The sequence below is a fragment of the Mustela putorius genome, unplaced genomic scaffold, assembly GCF_011764305.1.
Source record: "Mustela putorius furo isolate JIRA1106 unplaced genomic scaffold, ASM1176430v1.1 tig00003867_pilon_pilon_pilon, whole genome shotgun sequence".
Classification (NCBI taxonomy): Eukaryota; Metazoa; Chordata; class Mammalia; order Carnivora; family Mustelidae; genus Mustela; species Mustela putorius.
Window position 1 is genome coordinate 1,526,212 of NW_025422019.1, and position 26,853 is coordinate 1,553,064.

At 56.6% G+C, this 26,853-nt stretch overlaps 1 protein-coding gene across 22 annotated transcripts in view; it reads left to right on the forward strand.

The window, feature by feature from the left end:
* Nucleotides 1–458: 458 nt before the first annotated feature.
* BIN1 (bridging integrator 1) overlaps nt 459–26,853 on the forward strand; it is a 54,070-nt gene continuing 27,675 nt past the window's right edge. For 8 of the 22 annotated variants that reach the window (XM_045066447.1, XM_045066446.1, XM_045066449.1 and 5 more), the window contains exon 1: nt 15,864–16,049. In XM_045066447.1, the coding sequence (XP_044922382.1) occupies nt 15,879–16,049 (171 nt within the window). In that variant the 5' untranslated portion in view covers nt 15,864–15,878. Of the gene's footprint in view, nt 901–15,863; nt 16,050–26,853 lie in introns of those variants that run through there. The other 14 variants (XM_045066454.1, XM_004777806.3, XM_004777808.3 and 11 more) reach the window with 8 other exon arrangements.

The window sequence follows — 26,853 nt, forward strand, 5'->3', positions numbered from 1 at the left end:
CCTGGAAGCACTTAGCTAAGTGTCAGGCACACAGTAAGCGTTTAGTAATGTTAAATAGTAGTAGTAGTAATAGTAGTAGTACTAGTAGTAGTAATAATAACAATCAGCAAATGGTAAGATGGAGATCCTGGTTGGCATGGAACTAGGTGCCAGGGACAGAGATGTGAAGTTGTCCCAGAGGCCCCCAGAGAACCCAGGTGGAAACCGGTGAGTCTATAGGCCAGGAGGAGGCGGAACGTCCGGCGAGAGGCCAGAGACGAGCCCCAGGAAGGGGAGCGGCTTTTTTCCGCGCGCTCGCAGTCGGCGTTTCTCTGATTCCAGGGACACGCACCAATCGTAGCTCTTAAACCCTGGTCTTTGAACGCACCGGTCTCAAAGTGGCCTCGTCTCCGGGGAGGACAGGCATCTTAGTCTCCGCCCCGGGGCGGTGTCAAAGGAGTGTCCCAGGAGTCCCACTCGCCGCAGCTCCCGGCATCCGCACGCACCGCTCCCTCCTTCTTAGCCAAGCGTTCCCGGGCCCGCAATGGCCCTTTAAAAGGCAGAGTCTAGTCCAGAGGGGGCGGGCGGGGGGCGCTGACCGCCGTCCGAGGCCCGGCCCCTCCTCCCTGCCCCTCCCTTGGTCCGTCCCTCCCTGGGTCCCCACGTCGCTCGCCCCCTCGTTCGCTCGCCGGGCGCACGCTCCGCCTCCGTCAGTCGGCTCGGCTGTCTAGCGCGCAGCGTGGAGCGGGAGCCGGGGCCGGGGCCGGGGCCGGACGCGCTGCTAGGGGCTGGGGGCTGGGAGATCGGCGCCCGCCACCGGGCCAGGCCTGAGCCGCGATGGCTGAGATGGGCAGCAAGGGGGTGACGGCAGGGAAGATCGCCAGCAACGTGCAGAAGAAGCTCACGCGCGCGCAGGAGAAGGTGAGCGAGCCCGATCCCCGGCCTCCGCGCGGTCCAAGCCACCTGTCCCCTACTTCCCGTCCCTCCCCCCGCAGGGGCTGGTCCTCACCCGGGATCGGGCGCTGTCACCTCCGGACGACCGCTGCCGAGGGCCTTCGGGGCTCTCCATAGACTGCGGCCCCCGACGTTCTATGCGCCTCTCCGGTCCGCGTCTTCTGTCTCCCCACCCCCAGCGGGGGCAGAAGAGGGCGCAGCTGTCCTCTCACCCCCTCCTTCGCCCCCCACCCCGCTCTCCCCACCGCCAGCTTTGTATATTCTCTGCCTGTCCACGGAGAAGAGGCGGCCCACGCTGTTCTCCGGGCGCGAGGTCCAGTAAATCCTGCCCTGGAGGCCGAGGGCCGGGGGGCTGGGAGGCGAGGTGGCGCCCCTAGTCCCGCAGCCCTGCGCGGGCCACGCGGGCTGGGCTCTTGCTAGGGGGAGGGAGCCTATCCCTTGTGTCCCAGGGCCGCTCCGCTCCGGGAATCCCGAGGCTGTCCCTCAGCTCTCGGGTGCCAGCGGTCTAGCTCCAGGCCTTTGGGCGCTTCCTGCGCCCGCCGTTCCCTCCTCCCCACCCGCCTCTCCACCTTCTGTCCCCGCGGGCTGAAGGAGGGATCGGGTTTCCTTTCCTGAGAGGTGCGGGAGGCCCGGACGCTCCCGCCCGGCCCCCGGGGAGCACAGCACTGCGCGCCCCTCCCGGAGGTGCCCTCCTCCGAGCCCCGGCTTTGCGTTTCCCGCGGCTGGGAAGGGGGTGGTGGCTTCGGCTCCGGGAGCCCACCACCTGGGTGGGGAGCTGGCCCGAAGGAGCTGGGGCCACACCTGGGGCGTGGGGGGCGCCGCAGGAAACCCGACCCCTCAGTGTCCACAGCAACTGGTAGCAGGCGAAGGGAATGGAGCCTGGGCTTCCCGTGGCACCCTGACAGTGCAGGAAATGCAGCATTGGGGGGCGGGGGTCCGCGCCTGTTCAGCTTTCTATCCCAAGCCACCTCTGGTTCATTGAATTGGCTCACGCCAGCTGCTGACGCCACTTCCCCTGCCGACTGGGACTCTGAAATCTAGGATTGCAGATTCTGTGCTCCAGCCAGGGTGGTCCCTCAGTGCCCCCCAGCGGAGTCTCTCCCACCCGACACTCGGGCAGCAGTGGGAACCCGAGGACAGGCCGGCCTCCTTCAACCAGTCTGTGGCTGTTTATAAACAATGACTTTTGCAGCTGAGACCTTCGGGCTCCCTAAGGATGCAGTCACGTGATGGGGGGGGGGCGGTTAGAGCTTCCTCAGCGCCTCCCAGCGAGTCCCGGTGCTCATCCTTGTAGTCCCAGGCTAAGGAGATGCGTGGTTTGCATGGAGGTTAGGGCCATCAGCCAAGCTCGGGATCTGGCCTGCCTCAGCCCCTGTATAGCCTTCCCACCGACCCCCCTCCCCCACCTCCTGCCCCAGGCGGGAGGAGGGATTAGAGCACCACAGATACTGGCGGGGGGCTGGGTGGACTTCAATAAGCTCTGGTTGTGGTTGAGGGGGGCAGATGCTGCTGCCCTTGCTTCCTCCCCCCAGCCTCCTCCTGCCCAGGACCGGGTAATCCATCTAGGTGCCTAGAGCCGGCAGCTATGGGCTAAGCCGACTTCCTGCTCCTCAGGGGCTAAGGAAGATGAATGGGTAGCAGGTTAGGTGAGACAAGTTCCCCGCCCCCACTCCATTGATGTCCTACTCTTCTCTGGCTCCCCTTTGATCTTTCCGTGTCCCCTTTGCCCTGGTTGTCTTGTCTCTGCTGGCAACATCTTTCGCTAATTTCAGGGGCAGTAGGCATGAGATTTGTCCCCTCCTTGTAAGTGGCAATATGTCATCACTGACTCCACTGAGCTGCCACCGCTCTCTCTTTAGCTCCTGGTCTGTGGCATGGACAGTTGGCTGACAGCTGGTCGGCCATGGATGCTGGCCTTGGCCAAAGGCTGGCCCTTTGCAAGCCTGAGCTGCAGGGGACTGGGGTTGTTTAGTGGTACTGCTGTTGTCTTCCCCTCTGGCATGGCGCACTGGTTAGGAGACCCTCCCCTACTCTCAGAAGCCAGAGAGTAGCCTTCCTTCAGGCCCCTCCTTTGTTGGCCCTGCCGCAGTACCCCCTTCTGGGGAAGCCCGAGGCCTCAATGCACACCAGCCTCTCCCCTTTGCCCTCTTGTGGCTCAGAGATTGTTGCAGCATGGGTCAACTCCCCAGCGTCTTTTGATGGTCTTTTGATGGTGTTTACAACCCCATCTGACTCACATTGCCAGTGGTCTCACAGGCACCTCTGCCCCTGCCTCGTCTCTGGCAAACCAATGAGTAATGGGGACAGTTCCAGTTGCGTTGCCATAGGAGGGCATTTCCTGACCAGGGACAAGTGGTGGCGTTGGTGTGGGGCCTGGATAATATTCCCTTAGGTAGGAGGGTCTCATCTCTCTTTTTCTTCTTTCCCAGTTTCCCCTCTCAGCCCAAATATCCACCAGGACTCAGAGGGTGACAATGGAGTCAAGGAAAGTTTGCCCTCTGGTGCCCATGGGGCCAGCTCTCCTGTGTCCCCCGCTGAGTATGTCTCTCCTTGGGTCTTGGCTTGGCATTACCATGTCATCCTACCTTGACCCTGCATCACTGGTCTGGGTGCACCCCCTGAGGGGAGGGCAGATCTGTGTGTGTGTCCAGGCATTTACCTGGCCCCAGCAGGTGCAGAGTGACTGTTTATGGACAAACAAAAGAGCATTTGGGGGCTTGGCTGGGGAGCCCTGATGCAGGCCTGTGGGTGGGCTGATTTGTGCTGTGTGCTCCTCTGCTTTCCCTCCTTCAGCAAATCCTGCCTTGGACATGTGGTGTGTGCCTGGTCCTGGGCAGAGCCCTGGGTGCAGTGCAGAGCGGGATGTGTGAGGCTCTGATTGCTGTGGAGCTTACTGTCAAAAGGTCCCACGGCCTCTGGCCCTGAGGAGACATAAGAGTGTATTGGAAGGGTAACCAGGGTCTGAGTATGCACCGCACTTCTCGCCTGCTAGCCCCTGGCTGCCCCCAGAGTGCTGGGGTGCAGAGTGTGGGCCTGGAGCTTGGGCGTCATGAGGTCATCTTCCTATTACGTTTGGCTTGTTGGACCCTCTGTGAATGACTTTGTCCATTTTTGGGCCTCAGTAGGGTGTCTGGGCAGAGCCAATGTAGGGTGGAGCCTGGGTCAGATGACAGAGGATTAGAGGTTGGCTGCCTAGGCCCTTTGGGGGAGGGGCAGATCAGGGAGAAGGGACAGCTGTGGTGGGGGTGGATTCTGGCCTGCTGGGCCCTGCCCCTGAGGCCCACTGCTTAGGAGTCCTCACAGAGGGGGGCCAGAGCTGGGCTGAAGATGAGCAAAGAAGAAGGCTCTGGCAGGGGTGGGAGTATGCACTCTTTCTGTCCCTCATGGCAGGCCCCAAGCCTGGTGCGAGTGGGGAGGCCCAGCTGGGAGGGGGCAGGGCCCAGGGCTGGTGAGTTGGAGTAGATGCTCATCAGAGGGAAGGCGCAATGGCAGTTATTTATAGGACCCTGACACATGGCCATGATGGATCCATGCTCGTCTGCTGGTCAAGGTCTCCTAACAAAGTAGCCCCATCGGCTTCAGCTGGAGCCAGGCCTGTACAACCAATCCTTAATCTCACGACAGCTGTAAGAGGAGCCATATGGCACAGAAGAGCAGGAGCCCTGGAAGGGGGCCCATCCGGGTCTGGGGGAGGGCCTGTGCTCCCCCATATTCTGCATTTCTCTTTCCACATCTTTCCTCTCTCTGTCCCTGGGTATATGAGGACTCTTATTGCCCCTCTTTCTCTGCCCACATCCCACCCAGTGTCACCTTTTCCTCCGCCTCTCTCTACCTCCCTGCTCTGTGTCTCTTTCCTCTGACCTCTTCCCTCAGAGCAGCTTCTCCCTGAATCTGAGTTATCGGTGTAGGTCTTTCACCTTGCTCGCTGAGGGAAGGCTTCTGAGCTAGCCATCATTTCTGGTAGGGTGTCTTTGGGGACTTGGGAGACATTTGGCTGGGGAAAGTGAGCATGGAGAGGGTGGAAACATGGCCTCTAGACTTTCTCGAGCTCCAGTGTGCCCTGGCTGGGCTAGGGCCCAGGGGGGAGCTGAGTCCCCACCCAGGAGAGTCTGTTGGCTCATGCCTGGACTCAGAGGGAGGCCAAGGCTGCTTTGCCCAGGGGCGGGCAGAGAAGGGTGTGCTTCCTGGGCTGCATGGGACATGGAGAAGGTGTTTTGGAAGGGTCCATGTGGGCCAAGGTGCAGGATGAGAGTGAACACAGGAGACCATTAGTTCCTTTGAAGAAAAGGGGCACGGTTGGGAGTGGTGAGGGGTGTCTGGGTGGTAGATTTGGGCCACATTTGATCAGGTCTTGTGGGGAAATCTTTGTATCTCTTGGATTCTCAGAGAAGCCGAGGTTTGAGCTCTTCTCCTCTCTTCTTCGCAGATGACCCCATCGGGGCCCCCTTTCCATCTCTGATTTCTGGCAGCCAACCAGGTCCCTGACTCTGGAGTAGGTGGTCTTGATCCAGCTTGTCCCTTACAAGCTGTGTGACTTGGACAATATAAAGAGAATGCTTCTTTCCCTCCCTGCTGCCTTAACCCAAGGCCAGGCTTTGCCTGGTTCTGTTTCCATCAGGTTCTAGGATCCCTGGGGCCTACCCTCAGCATTGGGCCTCTTTCTCACCACAGGAGAAGAGAGTACAAGGGCACGTCGGAGAGACAACCATGCGTGGACTTGGCAGGCGGGCAGTCCTCAGTTCCCTGTCTGTGGGCAAGTGGCAGGACCTTCCTGTATAAACTGAGGCAGTAATGGTTCCTCTGCACATACTGGTTTTGGAGAGTAAAGCCTTGGACAGGGCCCAGCACATGGCAAGTGCTCCCTAGATGCCTGCTCTGTGGGGCAGGGCCGTACGATGAAGCCACCCAGGAGCTTGCCATCCCTGCCTAGTCCTGATTCCCAACCCTGCCCCTGTGAGTGTCCATTTCAGGCCTCTATAGATAGCTAATCCCTGCTGAGCCCTAGCTGATCAGGGCTTATGATGCCCCAGTGCCAGGGTTGTGGTGGCGGTGTGTGTGTGTGTATGTACGTGTGTGTGTGCATACATGTGTGCATAGAAGGGCAGCCTAGAGCAGGGGAGGGAGTCAGACAGTTCTGGAGTGAATCTTAACTCATCTTACACATAAACTCGGTGGTTCCAAGTAAGTCCCCCCTCCCCTCACTCTGGGCTTCTTCAGTTTGGCCCTCAGTAGAGTGATGGGGGTTGCTTATTCATTCTTCTACTCATGAAATGAACATTGAGCACCCCCCTCTAGGTGCTGGGCCTTCTTCTAGGCACAGAGGGTATAGGACTGAACAAAACCACACCCTACCCTCAGGGAATGGACCCATCAGGGAGACAGGGTGGGGGTGAGGGTGGGGTCGGGGGAAATGCTGGCAGCTAGTGAAGCAGGAGGTGGCCCTTCACTTTTTCTCGGGAGAGTCTAATTAATGGGTGCAGCTTTTCCTGAGCATCCCTAGTGTCCCTGCTGAGGGCTCAGGTGGGGTTGTGAGCGTGGGTGCTCATGCAGTACATAGGATCAGCCAGAGAGAGGCTGAGTGGAAGCTTCTGGTCTCCAGGTAAGAGGGCACCTGGGGGAGGAGGGCTTTCTGTTGGATGTCACCCTGGTATGTTGTGTTTTTCTAGAGCCTCTTTGGCAAGTCTCCTTTTGGGATTAAAGGTACAAAGAAAAGGATGCCAATGCTACAATCACTCAGCAGGGCACTGACAGAGGACAGGCCTGGACACTTTCAGAGGAGCCTGGGCAGGGGCTCTGGATGTGGGATGTAGGATTGCAGGATGGAGATCATGGGGGCCCTGGAAGAGGAAGAGGGAGGCACTGAATATGGCCCAGACTTGGGGGCAGGCACTTGTAAGACTTTTTAGAAAACTGCATTTGCATTGCTCCCTAGGCCTTCCTGCCTTTGGGCAAGTCTGGTTCACTTCTCTGAGCCTGCTTCTTCTCCTGCTGTAGGAGACAAATGCCATGCAGCATGCTGTGCAGATTTGGTGGTCAGAAGCAAAGGGCAGGGCTCATCGTTCCCCAGAGGGCTGCTCTTGTGCCATGGAAGGAGCCCTCTCATGGGAGCTGGGGTTTCTGGGGCCTCCCCAAAGAGGCTGCCATCTCCCAAGGAAGCCGCCCATTTGTGGACTGAGCAGCAAAGCTGGCTCTGTGCTGAGGGCTGCTAGGGGTCAGGGTTGGGCAGTTGAAAAAGGAAAGGCATATTCTTCTTGCTCCAAGGGAAGCCTTTGTCAAATATTAACTTAGCAATAACAGCCATGGTTTATTCTATACCTACTGAGTGCCAGGTACTTGGTAAAAATTCTCATCCCAACTTCAACCAGGTGAGGTCATAATGATTCCCATTGAGCAGATGAAGAAACTGAGGCTGAGCCGTGGTGTGACTTGGCCATGGGCTCTTCTGGTCAACTATCTGGCTTACCAAGTCTCTGGTGGAACCATGCAAATGAGATGGGAATCTCTAATGACCTTTCTTGACCCCTCCTGACCAAGAACTCCTTGCCTATGAGGGGGATCATTTGACAGATTTGGGTCCCCAAATTAAAGGAGGGGTCTTCTTCCCCCATTAATGGAGATTTGAGGGCCCTTGTCCCCCACTAGATTCTCACCTGTGTGTGACCTCTACCCTTTTGGGATGTTTGGTGGGCTCTGGGGTGAGGGGTTGGCCTGAGGTTTCCTGATGCAGTCTAATGCAAGAGCTTCTGCAAGAAAATGATGACAAAGGAGGCAATGTGGTGTGTATGTGAGTGTATGTGTTTTCCCAAATATAAAAGCTGCATCCAGTTCATTTAGTATAAACAAACCCTCTTTATTAAGAGAGTCTGTCTACTTTTGTTTATGTTGTTGTAACAGTGTCTCTTTTATGAAATAATGTTAGTACTAGTTATTTCTTAATGTTCTTGGGGAAGAAATAGTCATGCGATTGACCACACATACACAGACACCAAACACACACACACACACACACACACACACACACACACTTTCTCTCTCTCTCTCTCTTTCTCTCTCTCTCTCTCTCTCTCAAGTCTTTTCATGGAGTGGTATCTAAAAGTCTGGGACCCACTGCTCCTGGGGAGCTTGCTGCCCACCCCTGCAGACTGGCTGTGTGGAGTGGCAAGGCAGCACTCCTGGGTTCACGCTTGAGTGTGGGCCATGGTAGCCTGGGACCAGCCCCTTAGAGTATCTGCTTCCTGAGGGTGGGTCCTGCCTCCTGCAGTGGCTGTGGCCTCTCCCAGCTCAGTGCACTGGGTGTGTGCTCGCAAGGATGCAAGGACTCTTCAGGCAGGGCTGGCAGAGGCCTGGGAGATCCCCTGGGTTTTTAGGGTGTGGGGTGGGTGGGGGAGGGCAGCTGAAGCTGTAGGACTTCAGGACTTTAGGGAGCAGAAGAGGCCACAGTTAGAGCTCAGGACTTGGAGTTGGATGGCTGGGGCACCTCCCCCTTGCCACAGTCACCTTCTGAAGGACTTAGGCATCACTACAGAGTACCGTCTTCCACAGTAAAATGGCCTAGGACTCTGGTGGAGCTTCCTGGAGACGGGGGCTGCAGCACTTGGTCCCAGAAACTGAGGTCCTCAAGAGTGGGCTGGGGCCCTGCTGAGGAGCTCGGCCTGGCTCTAGGCCATATGCCAGAAAGGGCTTGGCCTAACCTCTCTCTCTGCCAGAGCCTTCTTCTAACTAGGAACAACTTTTGGGTGACAGAAATGCCAGGGATCGCTGACCTGGGGGTCTGTGTGGTTTGCTGGACCCATGACTTCACTGTTAGGGCCAGTGAGCTGCTGCCCTCAGACCCATTTCTGCTGGACTGTCTGCAGGCCTTCTTCCCTCCGCTTTCTGGACCTCCCTTTCAGCTCTGCTGCCCAGCCGATAGGGTAGGATTAAAGCCCCAGCATGCGCCAAGATGGGGAGCTGGAGCCTGGCTGAAGACAGTGGCCTCAGGGAACAGAGAGCCGGGGTGCCCTGGGGTTGGGCAGTTGTGCTTCGCATGCAGTGCGCAAGCCTGGGGCCATGGGCCAGCCCCCCACCGCTGCCTCTGCAGAAGGGTGGAGAGATGCAGACGTGCCTGTCTCTGCAGTGCGAGGGCTGCAGTGGCTCTGGGCTGAGCCCCATGGGCTGGGGAGTGAGTGGGCGGTTGCCAGCATCCACCACCACATGGCTGCAGGGAGGGACTCATACTGGCTGGTGCCAGGCCACGGCTTCGGGGCCTTCTGGGCCCCTGCAGGCCTCCCTGTCTGGAGCTCCCAGGGCACCTTCGTAGGGACATCCCTGCTGGCTCCTTGTTTTAGATGCTTCAGCTTACATTGAATTAGTTCCCTCAGGTTGTGGTGACCTTATTTATTCTGTCATTCCCCTGTTTGTGGCTTGCCCACTGTGGGCCAGGATGCTGAGGTGCTTGGGGTACCAAGAGAGAACCTGTTCCTGACCTCAAGGAGCTCCCATTACAGCAGTAGGGAGAGATCAAAGCAAGGGTGCTGGTGCCTGAAGTGCTTCTCATCCAGCCTAGGCTATCAGGAAGTCTCCCTGGAGGAGGCACTTTCAAACCCTGAGCTGGATTTGAAAGGCAGAAAAGGTGGGTTGTGGGGTAGGCAGGGATGTTTCTGGTAGCCTGTCTGGGGTGGCTGGAATGTGTGTGAGTGAGGGCGGTCTGGTGAGGCCTGAGACTGAAAGGATAGGTTGGGGGAGAACAGGCCCCGGAGGGCCAGGAGGGACCCCAGACCCCTATGTGCCTCAGCCAGCTCACCTTCCTTCCTCACGTGCTGCCTGAGCCATTTGTCTATTGGTCTGTCTTCCAGCCTGGGTTTAGCTGAGAACCCGGTGTCTCACTGTCCAGGGCCGAGGAAACCCCAGGCTTTCTGAGGAATAGGAGGAGCCCCGGGGTGAGGGGGTGAGTCCTGAGTCCTGAGGGGATATCCTCAGGCTTGGTTAGGTTAGGATCTGGCTGTGCCCAGGAAGGCACAAGGGGGTCTGGGGTTGGGCTACCATCCTGGAGTCTACCCTGTCAGGGCTGGGATCACAGGTCTGGGTGATGTCTGTTCCCCAGGCTTGCTAGAAAGACATAACATCCTACACTCCCCACCCCACATGTGCACCTGCTTCTTTGTTTTGGGGTCCCAAGGTGGCACGGTGGGGGGGGTGACACTGCTAAGTTTGGAGAGCCTAACAGCTGGGAGAGGCCCTCTGTGCATCAGTTCACCCCTCTTCCAGGCACTCTGTGTGCTCTGCCCTTCGTGGCCAGGCCACTTGTGCGATGGCCATGTGGGGGTCCCCCAGCTTCTGGGTCAGAGCAGGGGAGGGTCATCAGAAGAGGAGCATCCTCAGGGAAGGAGGGGTCATGCCAGCAGGTGGGGGGCCTCTGGCTCTAGGTGCAGACTGCTGGGAGAGGAGTGGACAACGGGAGCAGTAATGTTGGTACGGAAGGAGGCTTGGGGGCAGCTCTGGCTCGTTGGGGTTTCCATTCAGGCCTGTGGCTGGAGGAGCCATCAGAGGCTGTGGCGCTGGACGAGGGTATCGGGTGACAGCAGAGCCTTTGTCAGACTGGCCCCTTTTCCAACAGCTGCTGCTACTTTCTTTGGACCCTTTGGTCAGCTCAGCATCTCCCCAGGACCATCGCCAACATGCCTAAGGACTGGACGAGACTGGGCCCACCACTGGGCACCAGGGACAGACCTGGCACAGGAGACCTGGACTGGGAGAGGCCCCTCAAGGGGACCCCCACTTCCCACTTCCCATCTGCCATGGGGCCTATTTCTCTGCTCTGGGATGACATCCACTCTGCCAGGACATGTTCACTATCTTCAGGGCAGATACAGGTGGTGGGTAGATGCAAATGCTAACCCGGGGCCCCGGAACACTGGCAGCTGGGCAGGGCCAGAGAACAGATTGATCCGTGGTTAAGAGGTGTGTATGGGAGGAAGACAGACCCTAATAGAGAGGGTGGAGTGTGGTCCCAGTGACAACTTGGCTCCTCTGAGGTCCAGAGCAAGTTGCGCCCCCATTTCCTCCTCTGTACCTGGAAACAAGAGGAAGTGATGTGACCAATGCCTGGTCCCTGGTGGGCACCGGCACATGGTTTTTTTTTTTGGGGAAGCCCCTATGAACCCACAGGTAGGGACCATTCTGGCTTTTGTGTTTTGAACTATTTGTTTTGCTTATGAGAGGATTCTTGAAGTTAAACTGTGGTGTACATTTTTTCCCTGTGCTGGTTGAAAAAGCTGAACTGGGAGGTCGTGGTGTCGTCTTCTCGAGGAGGCAAGTCAGAGGCCTCTGAGCCAGAGCCCCATTGAATGAGGTCAGGGAAGGACACAGGGTTCCAGGTGGGCTGTGCTTCCAGGGACCAGATGAGGCGTGTGGAGCACGTTTCCCATCATTCCACTCAGGGAGCCTAATGTGTGACAGAAGAGTACAGGCTTTAGAGACCTGGCTTAAACCCTAGTTCGGCCCCCAAACCTCAGTGTTCCCATCTGGGATTTGAGAAGCATGAGGTCCTCTTCTCAGCGAGATAAGGTGAATGCTGCTTGGGGTAGAGCTGTGTCTGTGCTGGGTCCAGCTGGCTCCAGAGGGTTGGGGGTGGGAGGGTGACAAAGTCTTTATCCTTGTGGTGTTGTGTAATTTATGCAGAACTCTCCCACCCACCTTTTTTTTTTTTTTTTTTTTTTTTCATTTGAGTCATTGTCTTGCTGAACTGTGAGGTAGGCAGGACTGGATTATGGTTCCATTTGGCAGATGAAAGCACTGAGGCTCAGGGAAACCCTGGAATGTCCTCCCTTCCTGCTATCAGACTTAGCTCTAGGTTGGCCTTTCCCAGGTGCTGCCACCCTCATCCCTGAATCCAGGGGTAGGGAGAGACTTTTTTTTTTTTTTTTAATGATCTCCACACCTAAGGGTCTTGAACTCACGACCCCTGAGGTCAAGAGCTCTAGCTACTGAGCCAGTCAGATGAGTCAGGCTCCCCCAGGGGGAGATTACTAAAGTGCAGATAAATGCTCAGGCCTGTGCCGTGTGTGTGTGTGTGTGTGTGTGTGTGTGTGTGCGCGCGCGCGCGCGCGCTGCAGCCCTTCCCTGAGTCTGGGGTTCCCTCATAGCCAGGTGTCCACCAACCCACTCCATGAGGGAGGTGGGAACCCGGCTGCCCCCAGGAATCAAGGTGACCCTAGAGGGTCAGATTTGGACAGAGCTGGCCTGATCAGGGAACCCAAAGGTAGCTAAAGAGCTGAGCATAGGCCCTGTAGCTCACACCTCCCATGAAGAAAGAGTTGGGGGATCCTGGGACAGGGAACACTTAAGAATGAGCTAATGGCTAGGGTGTGAGCTGAGTCCTGATCCAAAATGAGAAACAAAATCCACAATTAGTTGGATACATTTACTGAACTTGGGACAGGACACAAATAACTGTTATTTTTCTGAAATAGAAACTAAGCTAGCATGTTATTTATTTGCATCCCTTCCACACCTAACAGGACAGTTTAGCAGTCTGTTCGGGCAGTGGTCTTGGCTCAGCTAGAATGTCACCACCTTCCCCCAAGTTGACCGCTTAGCCCTTCTGGTTGAGTGGACTGTGGGTCTGGAGGAGGCCACGACCAAGGCCGGGCCCTGGACCCTTCCTGAGGACGCTGGGGGAGACCCTGTCTGGATCTGGTGGACCGGGAGCGGTGGGTGGCAGGGGGGCGTCTGATCCTGGCACCTCTGGCCCAGAGCACTGCAGAAGCTACCTGGAGGGAGAGCTGAGTCAGCACTGTTGGAAACCCATGGTCTGCAGCAGGACAGAATCCAGTGCCTGCATCCCTGCTTTGTGCGGCTGCACTCACAGGTCACCCTGGACGTTGTGCACCCCAGGAGAGCTGGGGAGGCCGCCAACACATTCTGCAGCCAGTGCAGTGCTGCTCCTGAGCAATGCGGTAGAGAGAGAAGCCTCCAGGCAGTCAAGTGCTTTCAGTGCACCCTGAGTCCCGGGATTCTAGCTCCTGGTCTCCTTGTTTTATCTAGGACTTGGTCTAGCTACTTAATCCTTCCTGCTTTGGTTTGCTTCTCTGTAGAATGGGGTAACCATCCTCCCCGCTAGATCGAGAGTCTTTGAGGCTGGAGGCTGGTCCCATGGTGGGTCTGTGACCCAGGCACCTGTACATAGTAGACACCTAATGTTAAGTGTTAGGCACTGGAGTATGAGGCTCCAGTGCAGAAGCAAAGGTGAATGTTTTGCATAGTACCTCATATATTGTGGCAAGGTAAAAGGCTCCGGTTCATATCTCAGCTCTGCTCCTCTCAAGCCCTTGACCTTGGGCAAGTTACTTATTCCCTCTGAGCCTCGGTTTTCCTATTTGTGAGGATTAAATGGGAGAATGGTGTCTCCATTTCACACCAAGGACACTGAAAGTTGGGATGCCAGCTCGTGGACCCAGCTCTATTCTGGGGTGGGGGTGCTGAGGTTCCTTGGGTGGGTGTGGGTGTTCGACTGTGCCTTGGCATTTTGTGTATGTCTTGTTGGGCCATCCTGGCCCATTGGTGGTGCAGAAGACCAGCCCAGCTTCGAATGGTGGGTCTGAGGCCTCCAAGAAGGAAGGAAGGAAGGAGGCATTGCCTGGAGAGGGCCTCATGAGGGCAGGTGTGGGACGCCGGGGGACAAGATGGACCCCCCCTTTATTTCCCACTCTTTCAGTTCTCCCACTCTGATTTCCTCTCCCTGTAGGCAACAGAATCCTTTCCAGCTTTTAGATGATCCAGAAGTGTCCAGAACTGTAGCTGGGGAAAGGCCAGGGGCCGACCTTCAGAATCTGGGATCAGGTGTCCATCCCTAGGTCTTGCTCTACTCGGATCTTTCCTGTGTGCCTCCTTGGGCACATTCCCATGATTTAAAAACTTTTTTTTCTTTTTTTAAAAAGGATTCATAACTCTGTCTGGCTGTTCAACTTACCCCCCGTGTTGAATTGTGTTTCTTCTGGTAAGGAGAGCCCCAGGGGAGGAAGGGGAAGTGGGCATGAACCCCTCTCCAGCAGGCACAGAGGGTGTTCTGGTATTGGCTGTGGTTTTGTTTGTGTGTGTGGGGGGTTCCGCCATACCTCCCTGTCCTCACTGTCTCAGTCCTTCTGGAACCTTGGTGGGAGCCTAGATGTGTTGAGTGGAGGGATGTGGGCCAGATCCTGGGGTCCCTCCTTAGTTGGTGAGATAGGGGCTCCAGGGCTGGTGGTCTGCATGAGCCCTGGGAAGCTGAGATGGACAGGCCTTTCATGCTCACTTGGTCCTTACTTCCCTCCTTTGATTTCAGAGGTAGGACTCTGAGACCTGGAAAGTAATGACGTGCCCAGGCCTCTGGTGGGCCCCACATCATCCCCCCAGCTGTCCCTAGCAACAGGGAGGCCTCCAGGGCTCTGCTCCTGTGCACTGACCTCCTGTGTCTGCTGGGGCTTGGGGGGATGGTGCCTCCCCGTTCAGCCTGCCCATTGCCCACCCTATTTTTCTAACCTCCCCCCAGAAGCACAGAAAAACAGGATGCAGGATCAGCAGAAGGAAGCCTGCAAAAGCCCCTGAATATTCATTCCATTTCCCAGGGGCAGGGGCAGCCATGTGACGTCCCCCAGTCCATTGGTGGTCCCTCTTGCTTCCCTGACCCCAGCCTTCACTCTCGACCAGATTACCGGATTACCGGATTACCGGATTACCGGTTTACCAAGTGGTCAAACACCCCTTCCCCTCGGGTTCCTTCCCAAATTCCCCCCTGCCTCCTCTATTGAAATGCAGTGGAACTAGTCCTCGTCTGCTGGGGAGCACTGAACCAGCCAGTCCTCACCCACTGATTTCCCATCTATGAAGCTGGGGGTCCCTGTGGTGCTCTCACAGGTACTGGGGATTTGTGGACAGTCCAGGGCTGAGGCAGGGAAGTCTCGAGCACAGCTTTTGGGCCGATGAAGGCCTGGGAGTGAGCACAGAGGCCGGGCTGAGTCTCCCCCTCCCCACTGACTCCTGGGCTAAGTGTGAGTTGTCTGCACTTTGGTGGGCTGGACTGGGTGCGAGTTATTTAAAAGTGATTGTGGGCATTGCTCCTTTGAATAACAAAAATAACAACAAGAACCAAAATAGTAGGAATAATATATTTGGAAAAAATATCAAATATCTTATCTCCATTAAGTACTGTTTAACAGTTAAAATTTCACAGATGTGGACTTGGAGGATTCCAGTTGGTGAAATAAATGAATGACTTGTTTGCATATTTAGGTCGACTTTCTCTGATAGGAACAGAAATATGCGAAGGGCTCAGGCCATCCAGAGGGGCAAGTGAGTCCCAGTGGCTGGGGTGGAGTCAGGGAAGCCTGCCTGGAAGAGGTGATGTGAAAGGCCAACATGGACTGGTATCATGAGGAAGCAGGGTCTCCTTGTGGAGCTTGTGGGTGCCTAGGGCTGAACTTTCTTGGCTCCAGTCCATGTGGGTACTTCACCCTCTCTTCCCCCGGCTCTGGGTTTGTATTCTGCTGGGCTGTGGGCTGGGCCCATGCTTGGTTGCTCTTGCATGCAGGCTGTTCCCCCACTGAGCTAAGGCAGCAGCTGATGAGGGATCTGTGGGAGGCAGTGCACTAGAGGGCCAGATTCCCTCCTCTGTCCATGGCCCAAGTCCTGGAGCCTGGGGCTGAGAATAGCACTCACACTTGCATGGTGGAGACAGATGGGGTGGGTGATGGCTCTGGGGGTGGTTGTGTTGACATCTCTCAACAGGTGGTATGGGGTGTTGGGCCAAGGGTGGGGTTGTTCCCGCCCCTGCAGGCCCCACCCAGCATGACAGGAGGCCCTGTGTCACTCAGATGGGCTGGCTGTGGGCCTTCTCTGGACCTCTGGACAGTGGACTGTCTCCCAGCCTCCATGCCAGGAATGTCAAGCGCATTAAGGCTGCTAGTGGGGGCTGCCACTGCTTGTAGCTGATGTTTAGTTTCCATGGGATCTACCATTTTGCCTTCTTATTGCCAAAGAGGGGCAGGGTAAGGGGGTGGCTTGCAGGACCTCTGCAGAGCTGTGGGGTGGAGGAGGCTGCTGCGGGGAGGTGGGGTGGATTAGTGTTTGCCGTCCACCAGGAGTGTCATGCTCAAGCCTGGGTGAGTCATGGGGAGCAGGTGCGCTTGGTGGCAGGCACCATGCAAGGCATGTGTGGACCGGGGGTGAGAGGGTGGGGCGGGGGGGACTTAGGTGGGAGAGGCTGCTTGAACTTTCTGGCTTGGGTATAAGGAATCCCAGGTCAAGTTACGGGCGAAGGAATAGAAAGGAAATCAGCTACCACTTTGGGCTGGGCCCTCTTATCTACTCAGCCAAACTTAATCCTCCCTTGTCTTGCTCCGTGTTTCCTGATGAGGCTCAGGGCTCAGAAAGGGGTACTCCCTGCCCAGCGTTGCAGAGCCTGGGCCTGCTCCCTGAATCTTCTGCTGTGGGGCTTCTCACACCAGAAGAAGTTCTGAGCGGGAGATGTTCCTCCCTCTCTCCCCTTCCCCTGCAGCTGTCCATACTAGACACTCTGAGCTGGACATCCCAGACAGGAGTGACTGAGGGGGGAAGTGGACAGGGAATGGGGGTTCAGGAGCCCGATGGTGCGTTCTGCCCTGGCTGCCCTGGGGTCCTGGCTGTTGTGTCCCCACTGCCCTGCCCTCCCCGACATCTCTGGGCACCTCAGACTCACCATGTCCCTATCTTGGGTAATGACTCCTCCTTCCCTTTGTCGCTCAGACCCTGGAGTCTCCTTCATTTCTCTCGGTCATCCCATATTCAGCCACTGCTCACATTTCCTGCCTTTGCCAAACCTGGCATTTCCTGCCTGTGGCTCCATCTGGGTCATTGAGGACACCTTTTAAATGGGCTCCCTGCTTCACCCTGCTCTTGGGTCTGTCCCCAACAGCAGCCTTAGTGTTCTAGCACTGTGGGTCAGAGCAGAGCTCCCCAGGGCTTCCTATTTCCATGCAGAGCTTCAAAGCAGAGGCCTCCAGCTAAGGCCCTGTGGTCTGGCCCTGGCTGCTAGGGTAGTTTGTGCAGTGGTAAGAGCACGTGCCCTCTGGGACCAGGCTTGGGGTTTGGATTCCCGCCACCCTGCTGACTGGCTCTGTGACCTTGGGGAGATTTTAAAGCCATGCCTCAGTTTCTTCATCTGTAAAGTGGGGGATCCTACTACTATTCCCTTGTGAGGATTCCGGGAGATTGATAGGTAAATTGTGTGGAGTGCTCAGCTTAGCTCAGCTCAGAATAGCATTTTAGGACTTCTTCCTCCTTCACCCACCTTCTTACCTTCTCTTTGCACTGACCTTGCTCTTCCCATCTCAGGGCCTTTGCACTTGTTTGTACTCTGTTTGGCCTGCTCTGTCTCCTTCATCAGGTCTCAACTGTCACTTCTCTGAGCTGCTTCCTAAGAACAGCACCTCCCTTGCATCACTCTTTCTGTGCACTGCTTTGTTTTTGTTTAGAGACTTGTATTATCACCAGTCATGCCTTCTCTCAAGTATTGGCTTAGGGATCTTGCTTTGCTCCCTGCAGAACAGAGCCAGGGAGGCTGGGGGAGGGTGTCCAAGATGAGCCTCCACTACAGCTCTCCCAGCCCAGGAGGCCACATCCCAGAGTCCAGGAGTAGGGACTGCTCACTGTGGGCTGTATGTGAGGGTCAAAATCCAGTGGGATCTCCTGAGAAGAGAGCAGCTTGACCCCTCCTGGGAAGTTGGTAAAAAGTTCCTTTCTCCCCCTGGAGTGTGGATGGGAGGAGTGGAGGGCTCTTTGGGGAGGTCTGGACAGTTGGGTGGTTTCTGATTGTGGAAGGGGGTGGCCTGCCTCCATCTGGGTGGTTCTGGCCCTTCCAGAAGAACTATTCACTTGGAAGCCTGATTTTGCTATTGACTAGGGATGGCTCAATCTGGTGGGTGGTCCCCGAGGGGAGGGGAGGGGAGGGGAGCCTGTCCCCAGCCAGGGCCCCTCCAGCACTCCGTTGGGGCTCCAGTGCTTCTTTTAGCCTAAACTTCCTTTCACCTGACTTTGCCCTGAGATCCCAGGCTTTGAGCCCCAGTCTCCTCATCTGTGGAACACCTCCCTCTTCTCATAGATGTGGGGAACTCCTGTAAGCCTTTTAGACACCTTTGGATGGGTGACTGCTGCTGTTTTATGTCTTTCACCTCAACTACCCTAGCTCAGCTGGGCCCTCTGGGCTCTCCTTAACCCCTTCCCCATCCTGACGTGGGCCTCTGCTGCCTCTGCTCCCCTATGCTCTGTTGTGGGCTGTTCCGGTCTCCCCCGCCCCATTGCACTGTAGCTTCCCCTGGGCTCTGGGTGGCCCCACCCTGGCCACTGGCCATAGGCTTATCTGCTGAACTGGCTGGAATTTCCTCTCCCAGGAGAGAGGGGAGGAGGGTGGTTTTCAGCTGTAGGCACCTGGAGAGGGAGCCTTCCCTTCCATCTGGAGAGGTGGGTATGGAGGAAGAGCAGACCCCAGTCCCTCACCTGTCTCCGGGGTTAGGCTTCCAGCCCTGGGACTGAAGGATTGATGGACAGACAACTGACATGGGCCACGGAGCTCTCTGCACTCTGGCTTTTGACCAACCAGTCACATTTCAAGGCATTGTGGTGGGACTGATATCCGTGAGGGCAAAGTGTTTATATATTCAGTTAGGGTTGTAAAAGAGAGAACCAAACATCACTCTTCACTCTCACCAGTATTTCGTAAAGGAAAGGGAAAAATCAATAAAAGAGGAAGGAGGTAATTTTAGAGTGACCATCTCCCAAGCAAGGCTAGTCACTCTTTGTAGACTGTTGTCAGGGAACAATGACTTCAGAATACAAGGACTTCTTAAAAGAAACAGATTACCAAGCCGAGATGAGGGGAGGAGCTTCCTGGGTTGGGAGAGGGCAGGGGTGTGGCCAGCCCAGCCCAGCCCAACCTCAGTGGGCTAGTGGGAACCTGGAAATGTTTTTCTAGTTTTGTATTTCATGGCAAAAATCTTTGCAAACTTTGCATTCTGCTACACAATCTGTCTATCTGTGTTGGTTATGTCACAAAAGTGCCTTTTTTTTTTTTTTTTTTTAATAAAGGGTGAGAGTTGGGGACAGAGGGAATAAGGAGAGAGAGGCTCAACGCCTGGCCCAGTGCAGAGCTTGATCTCACAGCCCTGAGGTCAGGATTTAAGCCCAAATCAAGAGTCAGATGCTTAACCAACTGAGCCACCCAGGTGCTCCTTCAAAAGTGCTTTCTTTGCCAGTTAAATTTTTGGAATGCAGCAAGATGGAATAGCAGCAAGATGAATCTTTTATAGTAAACCCTAAGTGTGCTGCCTGTGACTGTTGGACATCTGTGCAGTCCTTACTGGAGAATTACAAGTTGAATTTGGGCTTTGGAGTCCATTGGGTCTGGGGCCTGGCTCTGCCACTTACTAGCTAAGTGACCTCTCTGAGCCTCAGTTCCTTCATCTGTTAAATGAGATGACAGTCCCCACCTCAGGATGTTCAGTAAGCCCAGTGAAAGCGGGTGTCAGAGGTGATGGGCCTCCCTCAAGGTGGGTCCTTGGACCCAGCTTGCTGGGGTCACGCCTTGTAGTGTGATCTTTGTGGAGCTCAGGAGGAGGGCTGTTGCAGTGCCCACAGCTGGAGCCTGCGGGGAGCCCCGCTGGGCTGGGATCTGATGGTGAGGGGACCCCTCCAGAGCAGGAGGTGGGCAGGCATCTCTTTTCCCCTGGGAGGAAGGCAGGATGCCAGATTCCAGTCCCTAGAGCCAGCCTCCCTTGCCACCACCTTGCAGCCAGCCTGGGGAAATGGAGGTCCTGGGATGGGGGTGCAGTGAGACCAAGAGAAGGGACTAGGGCCCCTTGGCCAGGCTTGTCTTTTGGGGGCAGAAATGTGTGCGTGTGCTTGAGTGTGTGTGTGTGTGTGTGTTTGGGGTAGGGAGAGGGAGCTGGAGTCTTTAGGGTCTCTCTCCTCCCTGAGACCCACCTGCCTGGAGCTGCTGGGTCCTTCCCTGGCCTAGACCCCAGCTCTTGTGCTCTCTGGGTTCCTGCTGGTTTCCCTTTCTCTGGTTTTCTCTCCATTTCCCCTTCCTCATTTTGGCTTCTTCTTACACAGCGTCTCCTGGTCTCTCCTCTGCTTTTTTCCTGCCTCTGTGGCCTCCTTGTGGTTCCCGCTGCCTTCCTGCTGTGTCTGGGGGCCACTGAAGGGCCCCATCAGGAAGTGTGTGTGAGCGTGTGTGCGCAGACAACGTGGGCGAGCATCAGCACTTGAACACGAGGGTAGTAGGTGTGCCTGCCGCCTGTGCCTGGGAGCCTGCGAGTGTGCAGCCGGGTGCTGTGTGGGGGGCCTCGGTGCTGGGGAGCATTCTCCCGGGGATGGAATCCTGCTCCTGGCTCTTGCCCAAGGCTCGTGTTTCAACATTTACCTTTCTTCAAAAGTCTCTGAGCCTCTGGGAAGTTGTAAGGGAAAGCCTGATGTGTGGCCAGCCTGGGGCTGCCAGAGGGCTAAGGAGTTTTACTGGCCAGGGATACTCTGCCGTGTGTTGGATTTGCTTTCTGAGACCCTGGGCTCTGCTCCCAGGCAGGAGCCTCAGTGATTTCTCCCTACTGCTGGTCGAAGCAGGGCTGGAGTGGGGCCAGACTCCTTCCCAGAGAGGTCAGGCCCCTCATTCTCCCCTCCTCTCCTTGGCACACCCGAAAGGCACAGCAGGCCTGGGGCTGCTCAATGGCAAACTGGTCACTGGGAGACCCTCAGCCTTTGGGGGAAGCACAGCTGCTTGCTCTGAAGGCAAAGCTGACTGACTGCTTCGTGAGTGAGTTCATGGGGCTCTCTGGAAGGAGGGGGCAGACTTTGCTGGGGCTGGATGCTAGAAGGGAAGACACAGCTACTTCCTTGTGCCCAGGAGAAAGGACCCAGGAGTCAGGAGCCCTGGCTCTAGCCTTGGCCAGGCACCAGGCTACTTTGGCACTCTATGCCTCTATCTTCTTTCTCATTAAGTGAGAATGCCAGGCTCTCACTTTGGAAGAAGGGGCCAGGGAAGGAGGGCAGCATAGCAGGGTTCAGCGAGGCTGGTGGGGTATTCCCAGGCCAGATTCACCTGTTGGAGCCAATTGCCTCTGCCATCACACCCCCCTCCCTGACTCAATCACTGGCCAGAGAAGCCCATGGACTGTGTGGCCTCAGCGGGGACACAGTGATGGACCTAGAGGTCTAGGTCGTTTGCCACAGCAGATGAGATCTGAACCACACTTGTTCACGGCCACTGAAAAGCCACAGAGTCCTGGCTTTGCTCCTTCTTAGCCATGTGGCCTTATTACTTAATGTCTCAGCCTTACTTTTCTTATCTCTAAGGTTCGGGGAAAGAATGTGTAGCTCAGGAAATGGCCTGAAGATTAAATGAGATACTCAGGAGCAAGGATACCTAATAGCAATGAACACACCTGCTCCTGAAGACAGCCAGGGCTCCTTGGAGAAATGGCTCATTCTGGAGTCATCTGCAGTGTGTCAGTGAGGCATATGCAAAGTGTTTGGCTTGGGGACCTACCTTCTTCCTCTCCTGTGCTCTCTTGTGGGTGCTGCTGGGGTCCTGCCCAGATCCTGGGTTGCCAGAGGGTCTCAGAGGAGCATGGCCACAGGCTCACACCACTAGTGTCAGAGTCCGTCACGTGGGTCAAGGGCCCCTGCAGCATAGGAGCAGGAGGAATGGGGCTGGCTCTGTGGGGCCACAGAGCTCCCCAGCCTTGCCTGGCCCACCCCTGCTGTGTGTGGCAGAGGTGGTGCAGAAGGAGGCAGCCAGAGCTGACCACAGAGAGAAAGCCCGGGGTGACAGGGAGTGAGCCAGAAACCCAGAGGCCCCTTGGGGAGAGGGGGCAGAGTATGCCAAACTGACATGTTTGCCTGGGGAGGGGGAAGCTGTGGCTTTTTCCCTCTTGGGGTGTCTTCCTCAGAATAGGGCCTGGCTGTGTGTGCTGAGTGCTCTGTGGGAAAATCTGGCCTTATACCTGCCTGCCCCCTGTGTGTCAGTCTGTGTGTCCTGCCTGTTTGGGAGCCTCTGTGTGAGGTGCGAGGACGTGCATCCTGTTGCTGTGGTCCCCCCGGACCGCAAGCTCTCCTGGGAGGAAGCAGTGAGGTGGTGACGCCCAGCCCCCCGGGTACAGCTCACTTCTCCACCAACCCCAACAGAGGCAGCCACTGGGCAGGCGCCAGGAGGAGATGATGAGGAAGATGAAGGTCTGGCGGGGTCTCAGCAGCTGGGTGGTGGGTCCTTGGAGGGGAGCCAGATGAGGCCTCTCCCCACTGTGTATGTGTGAGGGTTGGGGTTCTGGGGACACTGGGGTAAGGTGTGGGTGGGTCCCCACCCTCTTTGGCTATATGAGATGCCTCTGTAGCAGCCATGACAAGGTGTGCCGTAGATGCTGGAGGAGCCCCCAGCCTTTCTTTCTGGCCCAGAGCCTGGGGACCAGGGCTGATTGGGAACATGGGCCCTGCCTCCCTGGGGTTTCCCTCCTAGGACCCTGGACTTGGTGCTTCTCTCTAGCCTTGGGTTAGAGAGCACTTATTCCTGCCCTGTGCCATGCCATTCAGATGTGAACGTGTGTCCCCTCAGTGCAGGAGAACTCAGTCCCTCTCTGGAGGAAGGAGGGCTTAGAGCCCCTGGGAGGGGACTGTCCTGAGTTCAGGGCTCCAAGCAGGGCCACCCACCGTCAGCCCAGGGGGTGAGGGCCTGCAGACATGCTCACCTATACTGTATCTGCTGGGCTGGAGTGGCTTGTGCCGGGTGAGGCCTATGGGGTGCCCCTCCTCAAGTTTTGGGGACCAGGAGCAGCAGAGAAGCTCAGAGCTTACTCCCTTCTGTAAGACCTTAGGCTGTGTGTCCTGACTGATCTGTACTCCCCTGCCATCTGTCACACGGAGGTGAAGACACTCAACTATAGGAGGGGGCGCTTGGCGACTATAATGTGCTTTGCTCAGGGCTCGGTGAGAATTGAGTGATCAACTGCTCCTAGTTCAAACCAGCCTGGTCCCTAGGGGCTTTCCTGTTCTTCTGGGGTTGGTGGTCATGTAAGCATGGCTGTGCAGAGACACAGGTGTCTTGTCCCAGGGGCCATTTGCTGGCTGGGAGGAGGAGAGGTGAGGGTTTGGCAGGACGCCCCATGCTGGCTGTGGGAGTGGGATGCTCTGGGCTGTGAGAAAGGTCAAAGCACAGAGGCTGGGAGAGGGGCACCTCCTTCCTCCAAAGCTCCCCCTGAGCCCTGGTGTGCCTCCTCCACTGCTCAGAGAGGGGCTGCTGGTGCTGGGTCATGGCCCAGGCTCAGTGAGGTGGGAGTGTGGATGCTCTCAGAAGGAGGTTTGTTTCTGCCACCGGCTGCTCGTCTCTGCCCTGCCCTGCACGGTCCCTTTGGGGGCACCTGGGCTCCACTGCCTTCTGGCTGGGGTGAGGACGTGCTGAGAAGAGGTGGCCCTGATGAGGCTTTCTGGACTGCTGGCCGTTTGGGCTGCTGAACCGTCTCTACGCCCCCGCCCTGGGCTAACACCGAGGTGGCAGGGCCTGTGCACCTGTCCTCTGTCCCATAATCAGAAAGGCTCCCCTTTATTTTATAGCAAAGGCAGACATAGTGTGAAAGGGTGTGACATAGTGTTTGACAAGTGTGAAAGTGTGACGCCAGAGTGTCTGGGGCTCTCCCCCTACATAACCCTCGGCAGGCAGTGGAAATCCTGCCTCTCTGCCTCCAGACCTTCCTGCCCACCGACTCCTGCTCCAGGCCTTCCTGCCCACCGACTCCTGTTCCAGGCCTTTCTGCCCACCGACTCCTGCTCATCCCTTGTAACCGCCTTGGTTGTCCTGCATTCCCTGAGTCCCTGGGAGCAGGCCCCTCTGGACACCCAGAGTCCCCCTGCTGCTCTCAGTGGTCTGCGTGTGAGCTTGGCACAAGAGCCAAGAGGCCCCACTAACTGCATGCTGAATGGATAGAGCTCTGGTGCTGCTGAGGCCCACGGCCATGGTCGGGAGGGGACGGGCTGTGGTCATGGTCTGGGGCTTGACAGCAGCTGATCAGAAAGGCCTCTTACCCAGTGGCTGGGCCGTGGTAGGAGTTCCAGTTACAGCGGTTGGAAAAAATGGAAGCTGGTAGCGGGAGTTTGTGGGATTTTACTGGACCGAGTTTTGTCCTGGTCTCTCTTCCGAGGCAGGCATGTCCAGCTTGTTTTTAGCCAGTTCAGCAGCGCCTTGAGGTTGGGTACCCAGGCTGCGTCATCTGTTAAAAGGAGGTGGGTGCAGTGAGGATTAATGAGGCCAAGGCCAGCATGCACTCACCGGGCGTTTTCTCAAGCCTTGGCCACAGAGGTTAAGCTGTTAGCCTGAGGTCGTGCACAGTGGGGAGCTGGGCCACCTTCCTGTGCCGATCACTCCCCCGCACCCTGGCTCTTCAGGCCTGGGGCTCCTTGGCGCTGGCCCATGTCACCCTAGACCAGACCTCAGACTGATGGAAGTGCCCCCTCTAACCCTAATTCTAAGGGTGACCTTCAGCTTTCTGTCCGCGTGTCAGGCCGAGTACTTTACACAGCCTTCCCTTTTGCACGAGGATACTTCGCCTGAGAGATGGGATGTTTTGTTCAAGGTCTTGACTCTGTCCTCAAAGCTCACGGCTTAGATTAGCCAGCAGCCACCAAGAGCAAGTTCTGGGTCTGCCCTGTCCCCAGCCCTCTGCAGGAGCTGGGGACATGGAAAGGACTGGACACCGTCTCTGACCTCAGACTCTTCATGGGCTGGACACAGCCAGAGGCAGACACTTGGGCACATGGCGCAGCAGTGAGGGGAGTAGGTCCTTGGCCCTAAGTGGTACCGGAAGTGTTGGGGAGAGAGGGGGTGGGGGTAGCTTCACGGAGGTGTCATCTGAGCCAAGTTTTGAAGGATGATAGGAGTTTGCTATCCATCCTGGAGGAAGGTTGGTATCAGGCCTGCCCCCCCCTGCCACCCCGTTGTGTGAAAGCAGCTCTGAAGGCCTGGTGAGAGACTGGTTACTCGAGTGTGCCACACACAGAGATACACTTTACAGACACGAGCCTTAAGGTGGGTGCTCATGTTCTCTTTATGAGAATGCCCTTGAGGCTCAGAGAAAGTCCCTTTTCTCAGTGGTCTTCTCACCGCCTGGCCTGCTTGCTGTGGCTGGCGTGAAGACCTGTCTGGTGCAAGACCTATATCCCGGCTGGGGAGCTGGGGCCAGGTGTGCATGTGTGTGTGAGGTTCTGAGGGCTTGGGGCCCTCAGGCGCTCTGGTGGCAGGACTGGGACTAGGGACCTTTGGCCGACTGAGTACATCTCCTCAGGGAGAAGAGAAATAGGGGGTGGACAGGGCTACCTTCCCAGTCCTCCTGTCTTGAGGGCCGACCTGGCCTTGACCAAGCTTCCTGGGAGCTTCGTGCTCATTTCAGTGACCTCTGTTGACTTCTGGAAGTTCTTTCCCACCTGGTGTTCCATTTCTGTCTTTGGAGGTGGTGGGGCCTAGGGGCTTGTGTCTGATGGGGGGTGAGTCACTCAAGCTCCGTGCAGAGAGGCCAGGCGCTTCCACAGCTCCACCCCATTTCCATGGGACCATCTGGGTATGGTTGCCAAGGGGGAGGTGGCGGGGGCCTGTGGCTGGTGGGAAGTACTGATTTTCTTGCTCATGGTTGTTTTGTTTTGCTTTTTGCCTCTCACCTCAGTGTCAGCCTTTGGCCTACAGCTGCACTTGCCCAATAAACTGTGTTGTGACCATTACAGCACAAAGTTGTAGGCGGGCTGCTCTCCCATGCCTATTCCTACTCCTCCTGCTGCCCATATCCTCCCTCACCATCCTCTGTGGCTTCTGGTCACCTCAAGTTATTTGAAACTCCCTGGTAACATACCTTACATCTCTCTGGTCTCCCCGCCTTTGCTGCATGCTCTCTCCCTGCCATCTGAGCAGCTGCCACTTCCCCCAGGAAGCCTTTTCTGATTGTCCAGGCTATATGGCTATCCACCCAGGCTCCTGCAGTGCCACACGCTGCCCTTTCTCTGGCTGGATTCATGTCTGATTAGCATCTGCTCCCACAGCAGTGGTGCCCATGGCTGTGCACAGAGCAGGCGCTTGGTGATGTCCTTAATGTACACACCGAGAGAAGGTCTAAGAGCCGATGGGCCTGGCTGTGGCCCCCAAGCCTGCTGGAGATGGTGCAGCATGGCAGCCTGGGCCATCCTACAGCCAGTCAGGGCTGGAAAGGGTCCAGGCTCTGTTCTGGGACAGAGCATCCCTTGGTCCAGCCCGCAGTTTTCACCTCCGCCTGCCACCCCCCCGCCACCGCCACCCTTCCTTCTCTCCCTTTCTTTCTTCTTTCTTTTTAAAAAAGATTTTATTTATTTATTTGAGAAAGGGAGAGAATGAACAGCAGGGAGGGGTGGAGGGAGAGGGAGAAGCAGACGTCCTGCTGAGCAGGGAGCTGGGTGCCAGGCTGGACCCCAGGACCCTGAGATCAAGACCTGAGCTGAAGGTGGACACTTGACTGACTGAGCCGCCCAGGCTCTCTTCTCCTTCTTTTTGGGCTTTGGCCACTGCCTCTGCTGAGCATCTCAGTGTTGTCCTTCTGCTTCCTGTGGAGGTGCTGTGAGTGGGGGTCTCTGTCTCCATTGTGGTCTCTGCTGTCCTCTCTTCCTGCAAACCCACCCCATCTCTGCCTCAGCTTCCCCTTTCTGCAGCCTGTCCTCTTTCTCTTTCCCTGCCCTCTCCTCCCCTGTTGCCCTTACCCCTTCTTCCCTCCACCCCTCTGTCTCTCTCATGATACTTCCTCTCAGGCTCCTGATCCAGCTCCTCCTTTTTCTAGGTCTTTCCCCCTTTTCTGGTCTTGGGTCTCTCTGCCTCTCCCCACCTCTCTCCCCACATCTGCCCTCCCCTCCTGCCCTCCCCACACAGCTGAGAAAGCACAG